This window comes from Ruditapes philippinarum, unplaced genomic scaffold (assembly GCF_026571515.1).
Source record: "Ruditapes philippinarum isolate M1 unplaced genomic scaffold, ASM2657151v2 ctg5482_1_1_1_1, whole genome shotgun sequence".
In the NCBI taxonomy this organism is placed as follows: Eukaryota; Metazoa; Mollusca; class Bivalvia; order Venerida; family Veneridae; genus Ruditapes; species Ruditapes philippinarum.
The window spans coordinates 18,402-39,838 of record NW_026863914.1 but is presented as its reverse complement, the minus strand read 5'-3'; the positions used below and the strand labels follow the sequence as shown (position 1 = coordinate 39,838).

At 32.4% G+C, this 21,437-nt stretch overlaps 1 protein-coding gene across 1 annotated transcript; it reads left to right on the top strand.

Moving 5' to 3' along the window:
- Positions 1-874: 874 nt before the first annotated feature.
- On the top strand, positions 875-9,136 carry LOC132723819 (E3 ubiquitin-protein ligase ZNRF2-like). Its single transcript, XM_060708602.1, has 4 exons — positions 875-895; positions 1,428-1,545; positions 2,831-2,936; positions 7,695-9,136. The coding sequence occupies exons 1-4, from the start codon at positions 875-877 to the stop codon at positions 7,750-7,752; spliced, it is 303 nt and encodes a 100-aa protein (XP_060564585.1). The 3' UTR covers positions 7,753-9,136.
- The last annotated feature ends 12,301 nt before the right edge of the window (positions 9,137-21,437 follow it).

Sequence of the window (21,437 nt, the reverse complement as noted above, 5' to 3'; positions counted from 1 at the left end):
AAAATAGCTGGTCTAGTTTACTCCCAGAAGGTTACTTCAAGTAATTTCTTTATGCTTGACTGATGACATGTTATTTCAATAAGCAATAGCATGAATAGACAGGATGAAAAAATTAATGAATTTTACTTTTGTGTTTTTGTTTAATATAACAGATATTGTTGTTGTTAGACTTTCTTGTTTGATAGAAATAAATATTTACCTATATTTAACCATGATGATTCATTCTGTTATGTAAACAGAGTTAATTTATCGTGCCTGATTCACTGAATTCAAAATAAACGAATTGAAATTAAATTTAGATATGTATTTTGCAAGTTTTGAAGCTTTACATTATAGGTTCAGGGTAAAAGCATGCTGAAAATTGCTTTCATGCAGTTGCCAATTGTGTATGAAATAGGAATATAAAATATGAGCCGCGCCATGACAAAACCAACATAATGGGTTTGGGACCAGCATGGATCCAGATCAGCCTGCACATCCGCACAGTCTGATCAGGATCCATGCTGTTCGCTATCAGTTTCCCTACTTGTAATAGAGTTGGTAAGTGAACAGCATGGATCCTGATCAGACTGCGCAGATGCGCAGGCTGGTCTGGATCCATGCTGGTCGCAAACCCATTATGTTGGTTTTGTCCTGACGCGGCTCATATAGAATATAAGAATGATAGTAACCAGAAATAAGTATTGGTCATATTTTGTATTAAAAAATGACTAGTTACATAAATACATGAACGATTATAACTGAGCAGAAATTGGATATTTTATAAACAAGCATATTTTGTCAAGCAACCATACTACTTGTATTGATACTTTCCCAACCATCATCATAATCCCAATCAGAAACCGAGATCTCTCAATATTTTAAAACATCAGAAATGATAAAAGCCCCTGAGGATGTATGTTAAACATTAATAGGTTCTTTTTATAGCTACAAATAAAAAGTTATTCATTGTTTTAACTAGAATATCACATTTATAGGCCTTTTCAACAGTCATTGAACTGCTTCAATTTATGTGATAAATGTTTTGTTTCTGGTACAGTATAATATCTATTTAGCTATAGAATATAAATTATATACATGAATAATTATTATCTAGTCTCCTTTTTTTTTGCACCAATGAGAAGGGTTAGGTGTTTTAGCCTTACGAGTAAGATGCCAATTGGCTTGGCACTTTCAAGAAACCTTTTTGTCCTCAGTCACTGAAATTCAGAAGGTTAATTATTAAGACATACACAGTTTTAGAAGGTAATTTGCATACTGATTCTAGGAGACTGAAAAGTGCAAGTACTGGTACATGTAGTTTAATCCCCAAACCAGTGGGTACCACCACCAAAAAATAAATCTAAAGAGGCTAAGTATTAAACACAATTATCCTTGTGTTTATAGGTATATTGAATATGAATTACGTGATTATGTTTATTAATCAGAATCTTGTTTCATGTTTTTCAGGTATAAAATGTCCGGTTTGCTCCAAATTTATCTCGCCAGACGACATAGAATGCCATCTGGTGGTGTGTCTTACAAAACCAAGAATAACTTATAATGGTAAGTATACATAATATTTTGTCTGAATAGCTTCACAAGAGACTTTTAATTTTCCATTAAAGAAAATTGCTTTCTTGAAAATTTATATATTTGAACCAGAGGAACTTGGTAAAAATAATCATATACTGTATATTTCTGTGTTATCTGTATATTTATGACCTTATCTTTTGACAACAGGTTGTTGGTAGTGGTTTGACCAAGGTTAGCCTAGAAATTGTTGATAACTGACCTTTGCTGAGTGTTGTCTTTCCTTTATTTTATACCACTGTACAAATCACTTGACCCTCACTGCTGTGGGTTCAAATCTCATCAGCGAAACTGGAATCTTTCATGCAAGGAAGCTAACCAACTAGCTAACCGAAGATGTGTGGTTCTACCGAGATCTTCCTGAACCAGTAAAACTGGAAAGTCACCGTAATACCTTTACATTGTAATTTTTGTTCCTACAAAACAGACATATACCACTATTAAATGTTTTATTAAACATAAACATGGATTTATTTTTGTATTTAGTTAATCAGCAAGACAACATTTGGTAGATTAGACTTCCATTCACAATGTTTAGAGAAAATAATGAAACCAATTATCAGTTATTTTCACTGATGTTAAAAGTTATTCTCAGGAACAGCATTAATATTTCCATGAGTACATGCACAGTATGATATTTTAGCTCGACTATTCGATAAGAATAAGAAGCGCTATCCTAGACACCCGATCGTTGGCTTAACCACTTATGTTAAAGTTTGTATACAACTTCAAATAATTTCAAAGTCCATAGACAGATGGTTTTGAAACTTTGCACATCTGATCACCATCATGCCCCAAACCTGTACACAGGAGGAGATAGCTCTATCAAGTATTTTGACAGAATAATGGCCCCTTTTCAACTAAAGTTTGTGTACCACCTCAGATATTTTCATAATCCTTTGACCTTTGGCTTTGAAACAAGTTGACATTTTATAAACTTCTTTGAGAGCATAATAGGACCGACTCTCCAAGGCCTATAACTGTAACATGGATTTGAAAAAAATAATTGGCCCTTATGTGAACTTAGAAAAATTTACATTATCAAGGCTCTTTTTCCATCAAGCACTAAGAATAGTTGAGTGTGCTGTCCTACCGAACGCTCTTTTTGAGGATTTGAATATATTGAGGAAATAGTATTTTTATAATATGGGTTTGAGGATAACACTGTCATATTGCATTCACTATGAAGATAATTGTTTGTAAATTGGAAATAATTGTTGCAATTAAGAAACCAAATTGTTTGTCTTATTGATTTCAGAGGATGTATTAACAGAAAACAAAGGGGAATGTGTAATATGCTTTGATGAATTAGATCAGGGAGATACTATAGCAAGATTACCATGTCTCTGTATTTACCATAAAGGGTACGTATACATAGAATAAAGCTATCCTGGATTTGCGGTTGAACTTGGGTGCCCACTTGTTTTTCTGCGGGGCCCTCATTTCATGATTTTTGGGGCTGAAATTCGACCCCATTCCCCCATGTCCGCAATATCATATTGAAATTTGCTTTTTGCAAAATACAATATGTAGTTACAATAGCAGAATGAGTATTTTTGTTGACATAAATTTTTCCCACTTTTTCTTCAAAATGTTGCAAAATTCCCTTACATGAGGGCCCCAGTGTCCTGAAAGGTAACTTTGGCCCTTATTTCTCCTTAGTCATCATATGACCTAAATCATGCTTGCCCATATGGGTTGTTTCAGTGGTGAAGGTTAAGAAACCCATTATACATAATAAAAACGTTTATGCTGAACTACAGTAAAGCAAGATATCCATGGATCTCAAATTTTACACATGGTATTGGCACATGTTTTTTCTGTGACAATAAAGTTGATTGTATTTATACCCCCGCACAACAAAGTTGTAAGGGGGGTATACTGGAATCAGCTTGTCCGGCTGTCCGGCCGTCCGTCGGTTTTTTCTTGTCCGCCCAATAACTTAAGATTCCTTTGACCCTTAGTCTTTATATTTGGCATGGAGGTTAGTCATGATTAGTAGATGACCCCTATTGATTTTGAGGTCACTAGGTCAAAGGTCAAGGTCACAGGGGCATTGACTTAAAAAAGCTTGTCCGCCCAATAACTTAAGATTCCTTTGACCTACAGTCTTCATATTTGGCATGGAGGTAAGTCATGATTAGTAGATGACCCCTATTGATTTTGAGGTCACCAGGTCAAAGGTCAAGGTCACAGGGGTCTTGACTGAAAAAACCTTGTCCGCCCAATAACTTAAGATTTCTTTGACCCTTAGTCTTCATATTTGGCATGGAGGTTAGTCATGATAAGTAGATGACCCCTATTGATTTTGAGGTCACCAGGTCAAAGGTCAAGGTCACAGGGGCCTTGACTTCAAAAAGCTTGTCCGCCCAATAACTTAAGATTCCTTTGACCCACAGTCTTCATATTTGGCATGGAGGTTAGACATGATTAGTAGATGACCCCTATTGATTTTGAGGTCACCAGGTCAAAGGTCAAAGTCACAGGGGCCTTGACTTCAAAAAGCTTGTCCGCCCAATAACTTAAGATTCCTTTGACCCACAGTCTTCATATTTGGAATGGAGGTTAGTCATGATTAGAAGATGACCCCTATTGATTTTGAGGTCACCAGGTCACAGGGACTTTGACTTCAAAAAGTTTGTCTGCCCAATAACTTGAGATTCCTTTGACCCACAATCTTCATATTTGGAATGGAGGTTAGTCATGATTAGAAGATGACCCCTATTGATTTTGAGGTCACCAGGTCACAGGGACTTTGACTTCAAAAAGTTTGTCTGCCCAATAACTTGAGATTCCTTTGACCCACAGTCTTCATATTTGGCATGGATGTTGATCATGACTATAAGGTGACCCCTATTGATTTTGAGGTCACTGGGTCAAAGGTCAAGGTCACAGGGACCTTGACAAAAAAAAAGCTTTTCTTCTCAATTGTTAAAGAATATCCTGTCCGCAATGTATTGATTTTGACATTTTCACATTTGAAGCATGTAGAATACATAACTTAGCAATGCACTGGCTTAGTAACCTCAGATTTGGCAGGGAGGTTGTCCTTGAGCTCTAAATGGCCACTGTTGATTCTGACAAAGTGGTATGCGGGGGTATTCACGCCATGATAGTGGCAGTTCTAGTTATAAATATATTAGGTTTTCCTGTTTGAATAAATGATAAATATGCAGAAGAAGCCAGAGAAAAAATAAAAATAGTTTTATTGCTGCCTGGGTTTGAATGTTAAAATAGTCAAAACAAAGTTAACTAGATAGTTAATGACTATATTTTGTACTTGGTTCTTGAAATTTTGCTCACTTTGTCTACACACTTTCAGTGTGAAAATGCAATAATGCTTGTCAAATGACCTTTACAACAATTTAGTCTTGCAGGTTCCTATATAAAAGTTTCTAAATTTTCTCTTTTTGTGAAATGATTTTTGTAAGTGTTTTATGCTTTAAGCAAATGTGCAAAAGTTTGTTTTTTTTTAACTTTTTTACAGAATGATACTCCAGATGCCAATTAGATTGAATTTAATGCATTTATGTTGTATGATAAAAGTCAAATATCTAAAATCCAGTAAATGTAAAGGTACATAATTAGATAGTGAAGAAATGGTTCTGTTAACCCAGAATTTGTATAATAGACTTCCCCTGTTTTAAATTTGGAACAGTCCATCTGTAATTACAGGGATTCCAAGTATCAAAAATGTTTTAATCATGCAGCCAACAGTATAGAGAGCTGAAATCGAAAAAAAATAAATAAATAAAACAAAGTCAGATTTATTACAATAGTTATTAGCAATCTGCAAGACCCTTTACATTATTGTCTGCTATCTTTGAAAAATGTAAAATCGTTAGCAGACGTTGTCTCGTTGCGGCAGCAGAGAAAATAAAACTGCATGTTGTCCTAGATTTGAAACATGAATGAATCATGTCACTGTAAAATTGAAGTAAAGTGCGCTTTCTCTCACTAAATTCTGCTGGGCAAATTGCTTTTTAGTTCACTTTTCTCCACAATTACTGTTGGGCAATACTCTAAATTTGTGTAATTTAATTCTGTGCATATTTAGTATGGGGTTTTGTGGAGTTTATTTTTAAATTCGGAACTATGCAGAAGGCAAGCTAGAGTTGCATTGACATTTGAGTTTATACTTGTTTAGTAGCGGATGGAGTATCAAGTTTTCTAAGAAAATTAGGATTTTTTTTGTTAAGTTTGTTACGAAAGAAACAGCAGTTACAGTATACAGACACTTGGGATGTGGAGCTGAAAACACATTTAAATTCCAAATAAAATGTATATTTGTCAATCCCAGCACATGTTCTTATCATATATATATCAAAAAAACTTAATTTAAACCGTTCTGAAAAAAATTCATATTTCAACGTCTGTTAGTATAATAGTCTTGTGTTATAAGTAAGAAAAAGCAGGTCTACAAAGTTTTGAGTCCTGGATTTTGTATACTTTCCATTGGGTATTTTGGTTTAACCCTGAACAAGCTAAATATTTTAAATGGAATTGCCCGTCTTATGAATCAGGACAAAACCATTTTCTTGAGGGGAAAATTCAAAATATTTCAAAATCTCTGCCATTTAGAGAAATTATCAGTTTCATGTTTGACAAAAATAATAAATAGGTTTAGGTGATGACAATTAGAATCTAGGTTAATTTCTTTCGAAAATGCTTCGGTAAATGGGCTTCAGTAGAGAATTGAATTACAAAAGACCGTATTTGATGGTCTATTGTAATAATTCTAATCCTTCCTGAAAAGTAGCAAAATTATTAATCTGGTATGACTAACTATGAATAGAAGCGTCATATGCCAAGCTGGTGAGTAACTTTGTATGTATAATCATCAGCTAATGGCTTATTCACAGACGGATTGCATAAAAAAGGCGATGAACTGTAGTTGTTTGGGATGTAAAAAATGAAATTCAATAAGGTCGTAACGAGTGTCTCAGTTTGTAAGACTCCCGTGTTAAATTATTAACCGTATTGATTGAATCTTATTTAAATACAGAATTGTCTGCAGAATGGGTTGTAAACATATTAGTGTCATAATCTAACTTGTCATCTTCCACACATGTGAAATATGCACAGACAAATATCACACACACAAAAATGCGATTAGTCGAAGACATCTAATCTTTCTGGATTTTTTTTAAACGGCCAATTTTTTATTTTTATTAATCGAGATTTTATCGTAAGGTTTCGTTTAAAATGGAAGTGAACCCAGTGGCCTTAATGATTTGTGAACATAATTCCCAAAAAAGAGAAAGCTTGGCAGAAATTTTGTGGCATTGCTCAAAGATGGGAGAAAAAAAAGAAGGCCAGTCAGTAAAGTCTGTCTACACGATGACAGTTCTTACCTCCTCATTTAGTAGCCAGATAAAATTGACCGTCTATTACAAGATTTGATGTGTGAGGTCGGCCAAATATAGCTTAAATCAACAGCAATTTTCTCCCAATTATATGGTGTTTAGGTGCACCAGGGCGGGGAAATTGTTACAAAAATACCATGGCTGATGGAAAATAGTGCTTCTGTGGCATTTTGGTCACTTATAGTTATATATGAGTTCTGTCATAGTTATATATGAGTTTTTTTCAGTAACAGTTATATATGAGTTCTTTCGCAGTTATATATGAGTTTTGTCCATCACAGTGACAGTTATTTAAGAGTTCTTTCGCAGTTATATCATAAGTTCTGTCACTGTTTTATATAAACTCTGATGAGACATTTGGCAGTTTGAGCACATACCTTTCTTACAAGGGCTACAATCATCCCAGAAAATATCTTAAGATATGCTTACATTACTAAATTTAGCAGCTGTTCCTGTTTGTAATATGAGGCTTTTGTTGCACGATTAAAAATTGTTGCAACAAAGTTGACCTCTTCTTGTAGTTACCTACTATACACTATAAATGTTGAAGAAATCGGCACTTTTTTGCTGAGACCATGTTTGTTTGAAATAAGAATCCTTAAAAGCTTAGTACATTTGTATACCAATGGCCTGTTGATAAGACACACCGTTTCATATAAGCATTAAATCTTGGAATAAAACTGTTTAAAGACACAAAAAATGGACCCGAAATATGAGTACTATTATAATGCATGTCTAACTTTCGTTCTATTTCAGTTGCATTGACAAATGGTTTGAAAAGAACAGGTCCTGTCCGGAGCATCCTAACGACTAGCGATACCTGCACGGTCAGCCAGTCAGTTGATAACAAACAGACATCTTGTGATAGTGACACAAAAACTAAAAAAATGGCTCGGATCGGAATTGCTGTAGATGTTTCGTAATAGATTTCACGTTTACAACGGTTTTGAACCAAGTCGATCAGACTCCGTGCAGATTGTGATATATTCTATTTTTCATTTTCATCTTTTAGTCAAAAGTTGCAATATGAAAAATTGCAAACTATGTAAATAGTCATATTTATTGAAAAACAAAAATTGCCTTTTCTTCATAAGTTTCAGTTTACGTCTCTCGTATGCACAATATGTTTATTGGGGTTGAAAACGAAAGTAGCCCAGACACGAAAATGATGCGTGTAAAGTTACAATTTACTGCAGTAAGGCATTTGAGTTTTAAAGGAGATAATAAATGAAGATAAGGATATGTGAAAGTAGTTTCGATTAAATGTGAAAGAATTGAATATGAAAAAAAATGTGTAAAGGTTTATGTGAAATGTGAAAGTCATGAACATGAAATGTGAAAGTAGTAGATATAAATGTGAAAAGTTTGTGTATGAAAGATGATGGTTATGAACACGAAATGTGAAAATTGGGATGTGAAACTGAAAGTTATGAGCTTAAAATATGAAAATATTTTAAATGAAAATGTGAAAGTTATGAATATGAAATATGAATGACTGGCACATGGCATGTGAAAACAAGAAGAAAGCTTTCAGGATATGTCAATGGTATTGGAAAGTTGGAATTGTGATAAAATGGACATAAAATGTGAAAATGAACATAAAATGTGAAAGAAAATGGGATTTAAAAAAAATCAACCCTGCTATGTGAAACATATAGGTAATTTTCATGAGATTATGGATATTATTTTGAGACAGAGAAGTGAAAACATTGAGAGGTTTGAGATTTGTCATTCTAATGGGGAAAAGGGCATATTTATATAATATGAGAAATTTAAAGCAAGATCCGTAGAATTTGTTTTAGAATTTATTTTGGGAGTAATAATAGATAATAAGGAATTAAGAAAAAATATATACCAAAACAAAAAAGCACTTGGAAAGAAACAAGTAAATGCAAATAATGATGAAAATGATCCTTTTCGAAATATTAAGTTAATGGTGAGAATGCCAAGGTCTCCATGATTAAGGACGGAAATGCCACACCAATAATGATTATAGGCTAGAATGATAGATGGGTGATCTCTGTGTTGTTGTACTATGATGGAGTAATATAGGAAGATGGCTTTTACAAAATGGCGGCGGCATCAAATGCCTGTCTCGATTTCTGATCACTTTTCTGAAGAAAAAAAAGGAGCTGACGTATTTATTGTATACAGTATCAGAGAATATTAATGCGTTAAAACATTTATGAAAGTGAAAAGACAAAATATTATTGGAAATGGAATATATTTGTGATACAAAAACAGTTTGATTATCATTGTAAAGTTTCAAAAGCCGTTGTTGAGACGACAAAAGGACTTTCAGACAGTGAACAGACAAAAGTTTGATTATCTGTGATATAGATCTGGGTGTTGAATCACAAGTATGACAAAAACAAAAAGTTTGGAGACCAATTATAAAATAAAGAGAGATAACATTTCATTGGTCCATTTCGAAAAAAATGAATTTTGAATTTAGCCAATCAGATGCTGCCTATCATGACTGGTTCTATAAACTTCAGTTTGCTTTTCTAACCTTTTGACTTTGAGTTTATGAACCAGTCTAAAAATGGAGATTCTGACTGGAAAATGCATGTTAAAAAAGCCATGCCTCAAAAATATATTGTGTAATTTTGTTTACATATGGGTTATGGCGATCATTTCATAACATCATTTTTGTTTTTTTAAAAAGGTATTTCTATAAATTACTGTGCTATACATGCAATGCAAAGTTCTTAAGAGGAGTTAAGTCTGTCAGGCAATAGTAACTTGCAGTGTGATAAAGATAGTTGTAGCAATAAAAAAATTCATTCAAGACATGCTGAAAGAAAAATGAGAATGCACAATAAAAGATGAAGTTTTTTATCTTAAAAAAAATTATAGTATACTTTGTTTTAAACCTGCCAACCACATGATTATTGGGTCAAACTGATGGGGATATGTTAAATATTTTGACCAAAAAAAAATGCCCACTTCCACCAAATAAGTCTTTATAGTCTTTTTTTTGTAAACAAAAAAATTGATGGTTTATATTTATCTTGTACCACTCTGAATAGCTTAAATGAACATGTTCATTTTTCAATCTGGACAAAATCATTTATTATTTTTAAGAAAAAATTTCTATACAAAAACTGAGTGAAAATACGGAAAATATGTTTCACTGCAGTGAAAAATAAATTTTTACAGTGAAAATACGGAAAATGAAAATACGCATTTTATTTCATCAATATTTCTCAATATTTCATTTATAAGTATATAATAAATAGTATACTTTGTTTTAAACCTGCCAGCTACATGATTATTGGGTCAAACTGATGGGGATATGTTAAATATTTAGTCTAGAAAAATGCCCACTTCCACCAAATGAGTCTTTATAGGCTTTTTTTTGTAAGCAAAAATATTGAGGGTTCATATTTATCCCTTACCACCCTAAATATCTTAAATGGAACATGTCCATTTTTCAATCTGGACAAAACCATTTATTATTTTTAAGGAAATATTTCTATACAAAAACTGACTGAATAGCAAAAAGTGCAGATCATGACTTTGGTCTGCAATGGTATTTATGGACATCATTCTAAGGGTTAATTGTAGGGCATTTATTTTCTTCAAGACTTACTTAAAGCTGAATGTTTTTATGTTACATGCTCCTATTTTTTTTCTATACTTAATTTTTAAATGAATACAAGCATGAGTACTACTGGTAAAATGTTTTGAATTGAATTTATCAAAAGATATTAGATGAAAACCATTGTTATGAGTATTTAAACAATTGATAGTTTGGTCACAAAATTTAGCAATAATAGATTTTGGCACCTTGTGTTATGTTGGAAAATAAAGTTCATATATCATTTTAGGATGAAAGGGTCTTTTAACCTTGAGATTTTCGGCTTAATATCGGGAAGTTATTTGAATTTGCAAGTTTCAATTCTTAAATGATACTTTTGTTAAGTCCAAGTAACTTGTATTTTTTAAATTTTGGAAAATGGAAAATCCTTTATTTCAATCAGGGAAAGTGATTCATTGGTCTTTGTTTTTTGGAAAGTGGGTAACCATTAATAAATTCATTAGGTAATCATAGTTTGTATGATTGGATAATTAAAGGTACCTTATAATTTGGTATGTGTATTTAAGTAGTCTCGTTACTTTAAAACAGTGATAAATTTATATTTTTTTTCTTGCTGAATAGATTTTCTATTGAGAAATTTACTAAAGCTACTCCTCTACAGTTTGATTGAACCGTTTTGAATGATTTTATTTTATTCTTAAACATTTTATGTGGCGAAGAAGAAATAAATTTTGGTGGCTGTACATCTGTACCCTTTTGCGGCTTAATTGTCTTAAATTGCCCATCTCTCAATTTGGACAAAACTATTCCTATCATTTTTAAGGAAATATTCCAAAATTTGTTCTGAAGAAATAGAAAGTACAGACCATGATCTGACGGCACTTGGCCTGCACATTGTAAAATTCCTTACTCACAGAAACAACAGCTCCCCCCCCCCAATGGGGTTTGAACGCACACTGTCAGTAATCATTAGATTACTAGTCCGACATGTTTACCCCTTGGCCACACCGCCACTCATTAAGGTCTGTGGTTCTACCTGGGTGGTAGCTTATAACTTGAATAATTCGTTTAGAGGCACCTGATACTACTTCTGGAAAGTGGCTATATATATAAATATATGACCTTAATAGTGTTTTTGTTACCTAAAATACAACCATAAAAACAAAAGTAACAAAAAACTTTAAGACTACCAAATAATTAATGGTACCTGTTTAAAACAAAAATAAGTATTTTTAAAACTAGAAGATATAAAGGGGGTGGGGTGGGGGTGTGTGGGATAAAGTTATGTCTCAAAATGCGGAAAAGTAGCTTTAATAATTACTCAGATTAATTATTTGAATTAGGATGCCAAAACATTGCATTGTGGGTATCATAATAATGTTCAGATGAAATGTTCATATTGCTGTTTATTATTTTAACATTCTGTTTTCTTGCATTGACACAAACTCATTCACTTCTAATAATGTATATTTATATTTTTTATTCAAAAAAAGAAATATAGAAAAAAAATGTCAAAAAATTAGAAAATATTGTTAGAATGTTCACTAATTTCTACTTGGTTTTCATTTCATTTCATTTTCATTGCTATCTTCTATGAGAAACCGGAAAAACATTTAAGAGTAAACTGAAACTAAAGCAAGCCGAGCATGTTACTTTAAGTACAGTCAAACCTGAGTAAAAATGTTTACGGAGAATTAATTAACCATGGATTTTCATCATGTAAGTTTGAGAGTGTTTTGAGAACAACCACGTAAATTTGCCATAATAAATAAACACATTTTAGTAAATCTAGTTTTAACTTTTTGATATTGAATGTTGTATGACATGATAAAAATAATAACGAATCCTACTTAAAAGTGATCCCTGTCATTGGTACAGTAGACCTTAGTCCTGTATGCACTTGAACTCAAAAAATGTTTTTTTTATCAATTAATTGTCAAAAAGCTTTGTAGCAATGGTTTCAAACATTTTAATACTAACAATTATGTATGTTTGTCCATAACCAAAATTTTCAAGTTTCTGCGCTATTTGCCAGAGAATGATTTGTCACCATTAAAGAGCCTGGTTATAAACTTTTTGGTCTCAAATTTAAGGATTTTCATTGGTCAATATACATTGTGCGGCAGTTTCCGACCAATCAAATACCAGAGGTCTGAATTTGAGCTTAGAGAATTTCTTGATAACCTCAAACCCTGGGCAGACTACATAATTACGTTTACATTTTGACAGCATTGATTCTGTAATGTTGATGGTATGATCTTGAAATCCTTGATGTAAACAATGGTACAGTTCTAAATTAGATTTAGATGGGGACAATTTCATGACCTTAATCCATGTGCTAGATTTGACTTAATCCATGAGCTAGGTTTGACTGTAAATAAGGACATAAATTACCTGTCACAAGTATGAATATTTTTAGGTGTTGATACCAATGTAAATTCTTCATTTGAGCCGCGTCACAACAAAAGCAACATAGTGCATTTGCGACCAGCATGGATCCAGACCAGCCTGCGCATCCGCGCAGTCTGATCAGGATCCATGCTGTTCGCTTACCAACTCTATTAACAAGTAGAGAAACTGATAGCAAACAGCATGGATCCTGATCAGACTGCGCAGATGCGCAGGCTGGTCTGGATCCATGCTGGTCGCAAATGCACTATGTTGCTTTTGTCGTGACGCGGTTGAATTTTGTATCCCAGAGGACACCTGTACTAGGAGACATGAGCTTTCAGATTTTTAGGACACAGTTTTGCACTTTGATGCATTTCATTTGTCAAGTAACCATTACAAATATAAGTGTGTTTATTGTAAACAAGGTTATTTTTGTGGTACATTTTATTTTTCTATTTGTGTATAATGTGTTTTAGTTATGAAATTTTTTTTTTCTTTCTTTGATTTAGAAACTCATTATATTTCATTTAAGTTTTAATCTGATGAACTTTGAAAGAATGGTTTCCCTCTTGCATAAAGACTGGAAGTGAAAATGTTATTTTTTTACGTAGTATGTTAAGCACATGCAAAAAAAACACCTGCAAAAATGATCTTGTTTACAGTACAAAACATTTCTCATCAGCATCAGCAAGTTAATTGTTATGAATGGAAGAAGTATATATGCGCTGTAATTGTTTTTAATTATAGAATTGTTCCATGATATATTACATGTTTGTCTTTCACACGGAAATTCTGCACATTATGATTAAACAACATAGATTCTTTGTCAGTTAATGAAAGTATCTGATATTGTACTGTATGGTAAACACAGGGCTCTCATTTCACAAATTTTTGGATCGAAATTTAGCCCCATTTCCCTCTCCAATTAATATCATTTTCCTATTTCTAACTAAAATCTCCTCAAGGAAAAAAAAAAAAAGAAAAGATTTTTTTCTACCTGCTTAAAGCAGAAGACCCTTAAAAATATCATATTGCCAAATAGAATACTTAGATATTTAGAATATTATTGTTGACAGCTAGACCCTTTTTCTTCAAAACAGTGTGAAACTTCCCTGTATGAGTGCCCCTGGCCCCAGTCCCCTTTAAGGTAACTAAGGCACTGTATAAATCACAGCATTTTCCATCTCTCAATATTTGCAGAAATTTATTTTTTTCTTTAAACATAAGTAAGATAAAAACAAATGATAGGGCAATGCTTTGAAATAAATGTACTTGTGTATCTCCAAAGCTACTGTATAAAATGGGTTGAAACTTCAAACACTTATTTGATAGTATATTAAAGGGGGATCACTATTCGAGGCCCATATCTGTAACATGAATTTTGACAGAATTATGGCCAATTTTCAACTTAGAAAATTTAAAATTATCCTGGCTCTTATTTTATTATCAAGCATTGAAAGTTGTCAATCACATTGTTCCACTGACAGCCCCATGTTGAAGGTGTGCAGCTTTAAGTTGTATAAATAAAAACGTATAGGTGACACATATGGACATACTAGAAGCTATAAATTAGTTCAATTTAAATGCAGCATGTTTCTTAAATCAATAGAAAATGGTCGGCAAGACTGGAACTCTGCATTGAACAGTCTTAAAATTACCAGGAACGTCTTGAAATAGCTTTCTGGGGAATAATGTTACCAGTCTATGTTATTGACAAAGATTTGAAGGCAAAAATAGAACTCCTCATGTGAAGAGTACTTTTTTACTGTCTATTTTTAGAAATGATGTCAAATTTCACAAGTTATTTTTGGAAGATACTTAAGATGATATTGATAAAATTAATATGTTACGTAATTATTGTGGCTTTTCGGTAGAATAGTAATATTTTTATTAAGATATAAAGAGAAAACATGTTTGAAAAAAGAGACAAAATGGATTTTTGTTTGTAAATAGCATCCTGTAGCTAATAACTCTAGTACCTGTGCAGCTGTTCTGTTTTGTTTTAATGTAAAGGGAAACAACTCTTGTAAACAATTTCAAGTACAACAGAAGTTGTCTCCCTTGATAAACTACCAGGTTATCTGATTCAGCTATAAAATAATTCCTACATTTCGAAATAACTTGAAGATAGAGTGTTATTAATATATTTTGAAACACATCCAATAAATAATCTTATTTTAATGTATGTTTATTACTTAGTTTAAACAAAATTGATTTCATTGCTTACATACATACATACATATATATATCTAACAAAGAACACTACATTTTAGAAACTAGAGTCGGTGTAAATGTTTACTACTTAATTATGTAATGTGGCTGTTAAATAACTATTTTCCCCTTTGTGTTCTTGTGTTAACTAAGATGTGTAATGTGAATTATGTTTAATAGACTGACTTAATTAACAAACTATCTGAATTGTAAACTATTTTTAGCTCCTCTATTCTAAGCTATTGTCATGACACACTTGTTGGTTCAGTGTTGGTTAACCACATCCTTCATGTACATTTTCTCAGTAACCGTCGAAACCATTTACTTAAATACTTAGTATATAAATTTCCGCTATGAAGATTTGACACCATTTTTAATAGGGCAGATAATCATAAAATTATTTCTTAAAAAGTTATGTCCCTTTTTATTTTGTTTCAAAATAATACTACTCAGATCCCCTTATGACCATAACGCTTTTAATTTGAATTATCAGATTGGTGGATTACAGTAAGAAATTCACCACAAAATATTTCTAAACAAAAGTTTGACTTTTCAGCCCTGAGAAAATTGGAACAAGGTGTCCGGGGCATGTTTCTTTGTTAAAATTTAGAACCATTATGATCCTTCTTTTTGTTAAAATGTCATCAAGTGTTTTTGGAGATGACTTTTGAAATTAAAGAAAAGTTAGATGGGGGGGCATTTGTTGTGCAAACTTGATAATTACTATAGTGATTTGTTTATGCATTTTTTAGAATCGTATTTCTTACATTAAGGAGTACTTACGTTTTCTGACAAAAGATATTTGTTGCAACATTTTCACCAACAAAACAATTGAATTATGATTTTTTTTTTAATTAATCCAGGGTGACAGTTAGTTTTAAAAATCAGGGTACGTAAGAAGGGGCTCTCTTAAAATCGAAAGTGATTCAACCATTTAGAGCCAGGCCAGCCTGTATTTTGGGCCAGCCTGTACATCTGTTATTTATGACAAGGCTCTAAAGTGTTGGAAAACCAAAAGATGTGTTACATGTAAATTTGCGTAAAAAAAATCGGACAAAAATTTGAGTATTTTGATACTTTGTACTAGGTAAGAAAATTGTTTTAACAAACTTCATTGAATGAATGCATTATTTTTGACAAATTTGCGTAAAAAAATCAGACAAACATTTGAGTAATAATTATTTTGATACTTAGAACTACATAAGAAGATTGATAAACAAGCTTACTTGATTTTCATTGAATGAATGCATTATTTTAGATGTGTATAATTATCATATTGTTCGGAAAACAATCATACACAAGTTGCCAGTTATTGTCTAAGGGACATTTTTTTCCCTTACTTATAATTGGGAAAAAAGTCCAACCGTAAACTTTTATATGTTGTTTCTGCTGTTTTCAAATTTAATGATTTTGCTTCAAATTTTAACAGTTGTTTATACCGTCAACTCGATTGTGATGATATATATATGATATTATATTTTTGTTGTTTAAATATCATCAATTTATGCCACTTGACACAACAGGACCATGTTCTTCAAAACTTTGTTTACTGAATGATAAATCTTTGAACTCTGTTGCTCTTGCTATAGTTACAGAACAGAAAAAAGTTTCACAAGTGAAAAGGACTGAAAGAGGATAAATCATGATTGAACTATTTTAATGATATTGACTAAAAATACGAGTGTTTTTGTAGTGATCGTTACAGGAAACGAATTTTTCTTTGAATTACTAAGTAATAATGTGTTCTGAAGATTGCATTTTGATCAGAAATAAATTTCAGATGGAACTACATGTATGGGATAGGATATAACACTGTGACTATTTAGGCCATGAACATTTGTAGTCGAAATGAATTTAATTTTATAGAATTGCACTAATGTTCTCTTGTGGCACAAATGGTTATGGCAACTAACCAAATCTCTTTCCCCTCATCCCCATCCCATCCGAGTGAGTCTGAACCAGCCCGAGTGAGTCTGAACCCAGCCAGGGGCTTTTTTTCATGTTTGAAAGCTATCCAGCTAGTATAATGTATTGAGAATGTTCTACTCAGGTACCCTTTCCTGTTTGATAACAATTCACGGTTTAGCGATCATTAAAGGTCTTCCTGCACCAGGAAAGCTAGAAAATGCCTGTATGACTTTTACAGTGCTACTGTGACTCCAAATTGAGCAATCAAACCAATCAAACAAACAAAAAAGTCAATGAATATAACACATATGCCATTGTTGCAATTGCTCGGTAGATTGTATCCAGTTAATTAATAAATTATAAAAGAAACAAGTAACCATGACATAATGTTTACCTGTGTTTCTTAAATAGATTGTTATCTTAATAGCAAGTTTTAACACTTGTACATCAGTGTGGTTATACCTTTAAGTCTGTAGAAACAATCTCCGACCTTAGAAATCCCTAGCTGTTTGACTTTGATAAACAAGTAATGGGTTAAGTCCTATTAGATTATATAAGGTTAACAGATTACTGCACAAAGATGACAAAATTTTATGCATTATTGAATGAAATTTTAGGGTGTTTGAAGGAAATTAAAATTTGAATCAAATACATGTACATACAAGTACATAATGATATAAAATATAAGAATACCAGTGAGCAAAATATTTTACGAAAGGAAATCAGAGTCAAAGTTATTATACAGTTAATAAAGTTTTGAGGAGCTCTCCGAACCATTGTGTTGAATGATAATTTGTTGATAATATATGTTTACAGAAAAAATATTTTCATACTCGTTTTAGAATATAGTGTGATACATGTTTGTGCAAGTAGAGATACAAGAATATGAAGGGTTATTTATGTGTTCATATGAAAAATAAATTAGCCCCAGGTAAAAACAACAACAAAGCAATACTACAAACAACATTATTACAGATTGATTTGCTACTTTTGTAATCGTTTTGTACAAATGAGTCACTTGGTACAAAAATATTTGAACCTTGTGTGAAAATAATAAGATAAAAACTTGATTTATTCTAGAGATTCAAATAATTTTTGTTCATAAAATCATGCGAATTATTTTAAAGTTAAATTACATAAACATTTTCATTTGAATAAAATGCATTAAACTTCTTAATGTATTTAACTTTAGGAGAGTCGATACTGTTCGTTCAGCACTGATTTATTTCCAGACTTGTTTTATAATTGTTTCATTTAAATAAATAAACCATAATTTTCAAGTGATTTTTTCTCGTATATTTGAAAATAAAACCCATGTTAAATCATACAGTGAAAGGTACTGTTTCAATTAAGAAAACCTCAGCTGTTTCTTTGTTTTTTATGCTTTATTTATGTGGTATATACAGTGTCTGTGTAGTAAAATTTTGATGTATTTTCATTTTTCAATGAGCATTAATTGCTTGGTATTATTATTATTATTATTTTGTTATGTAGACCATTTGTTGTTATGTAGCATGTAGATAATTGCATTCCATGTGATAACATGTATGATGTATTGTGGAACATACATAATAATACACACATGACTCTTATTGCCAGTTTTGCTTCTCTTTCCTCTCCTTTATACTGTGAATTCACTTCATTTTTCGTGGGCATAAAGATTTCGTGGTTTTGTCACAAAGAAAAGAACATGTTCGTGGGTACTTTATTTGTGAACTGTTTATTTTTCCAAAAGTTTAAATGTAAATAATGTGATGCAAAATAATCTTAAAGCTGATGAAATGAAATTTCATTGGATCTTATTTTCGTTGATCGACCTGCCTACGAAAATAAGTGCCCCACAAATAAAAATGATTCTGCAGTATGATCCCTGAAGGTAACTGGTCGAATGGGCATGTTCATCTGTCTGTCTGAACAGGGGGCCATCTTAGAGAACAATAAAACTTCATTCTGTAACAAAATGATAAGAAACCATGGCCCTTATTTCAATACAAAAAAAGGAATTGTGTCATGTTCCATTTTAAGGGCATGTTTCTTTATAAGGAACATTGATGTCCCCTTGTTAACTTGATAATTATTAAATGTGCTGTCTTCATAACTGAGAGGGAGGTTGGTCAGGAACAGTATGTGACTGCTATTGATTTCTAGGTCAAATGCCAAGGTCATGACATTGTGTTTAATCTTGGATCTAAAATGTTTAGGCCCCAGGTTTAATCCCCTAAGTAACTTGAGAAGGAAAGCGCATTGGTTTGTGCCTTTAGTGAAGACATTGCCTTTGAATAGTTAATGGCCTATGTAGACTTTGAGGTCATTATATTACTAGTCTAGGCCACAGTGAGAGATAAGAAAAGAGTAAAATCTTTGTCCGCTCAGAAATAAGATCAGGTTTGTAAAACTATTGATTTTGAGGTCATTATGTCAAGGTCATATTGACACTGTGTAAAAGCCTTGTCAGAAGGAGTAAGCCTTTGTGAAACTAAGAATTGTCCATGACCAGTAGATGTCCCCTAATACAATTTTTGTATGATACCAAATATTTTAAAAGGAATTAGCGGCAAGGTTTGTCAACTTAAAAGTTATGTCAAATCATATACAATTAAAACCTTTACTGATTACTTTAAGATGATTTGGTAATCGGTGTTTAAAGAAACTGGGTTACAAGGTCAAATCATCGAAAACAAAATCGTTGACCTGAATAAATAAAATGTTAGCAATCTCTTTAAATGCCCGTTTGAAAAACGAGTGGTATTATAGTCGCCCCCCCTATCGGATGTTTCGAACAAATCTCGTCACATACATCATTATACATTTATTTATTTATTTTCGTTTTATTTTTTTTTCCACGTGCGGTTGCCTATGATGCGACGCTCCAAAAGAATTGCAGGAGTTGCTCTGTTCCAAAATCAGTTGGAACACTTCAACGATTATTTATGCATGTAATCATCTTTTAGTTTACATATTAGTGGAGGAGCTTGTGATCCTTCTAGTCCGTGTTGCAATTGCACCACGGATCCGCTCCAAACATTGAATATTTTTGCAGTGCTGTGTATTTGATACCTCGACTATTCGAAGAAAAGTTGGTATATCACACTCAAAAGCATCAGGGTTGTGAAAGTTTTGAGTGCATCTACCACTGAAGGTATTTACGTGAACCTTCAGTCCTTAAAGTGTAGGTCACTTGTACCAAGAACTATAACTCTAGCAAGGTTTTTATGACTTACTCCTCTTTGCGAACTTCCAAGTAAAAGTTTTACCTGCACATTCTTTTTTTCCATAACCGCTTCAAGTAATTACTTGATAACTCCACTCACGTTTTTGGAGTCTTATTCTAGCATCATAATTTTTAACATATATGCATTGAGTTCCTAGAAAAATAATTTAATTTCTGCATGACCTTTAAAGGCATTATTTGTAAAGCTATTAATCACCGAGAATAGTAGAGCACAATGCCCTGTGTCTTTTCTTGTTTAATTCATGTATCATGTAACTGACTCTTGGGTATTTGTTTAATCAGTTCTTTAGGATATAATATGCTTGATGCATACTTCCTTAAACGAAAAGAATTCAAAGTCGACGGGATTTGGTTAGGGCTTTGTATCCCACGGTGGTGAGAAAGTCGCCGACCAACTGACTACTTTAGACGGAGGCCCATTGCATATTTCATATTTTCCGGTAAGATTCGTTCATGAACCTCGTGACAAATATGCCAGCATATTAAACAGAAATTAAATTCCATTTTAGATGTTGCCAATTAGTTCGTATGATTATTCATATGTCCATGTGAGGCACAATATGCCTCAGAAAAGATTAAATTTGAAGTTTTTAGAAAGGGCAAACATGAGTAGTATATCGTTTAAATAATGGTTTTAAAGAGCATTTTAAATGCTTGTTACATGAAAAAGTGAGCAATTTTTTTGAAACTATAAAAGTACACACGCACACGCACACGCACACACACACACACACACACACACACACACATACACACAATCAAAAACAAAAAACCCGCAGTATATTAACTTATTGACGCATAATATTATATTTTTAAATATAATTGTTTTACTTTGCACAATGGCTGAAAATGAAGTGTCAAATAAGAATTTGAAATAACATAGTGTATCGGTATAAATAATTAATTTTCAATTAACTTAAAACAAATATCAAAATCATTTATTAGCACAGAAAGTAGAAAATAACTAGTGTTAAAATGTATTTACATAATACTATGTTTTCACTATTGTATGGCATGTCTTGGAATATTACATCCACAACAACATGCACAATGCATGTCATGATTATATCATCTTGTTTCTTAATATGTAAGTAATGATATGTAATAATAACGAAGAAAATAATCTGAATGGGCAAGGCTGAATTAAATTCCGGCATTATGCATTTGCTGCCAGATTCTAATCACACCAATGTCTCCTCGTTTACGGATATTT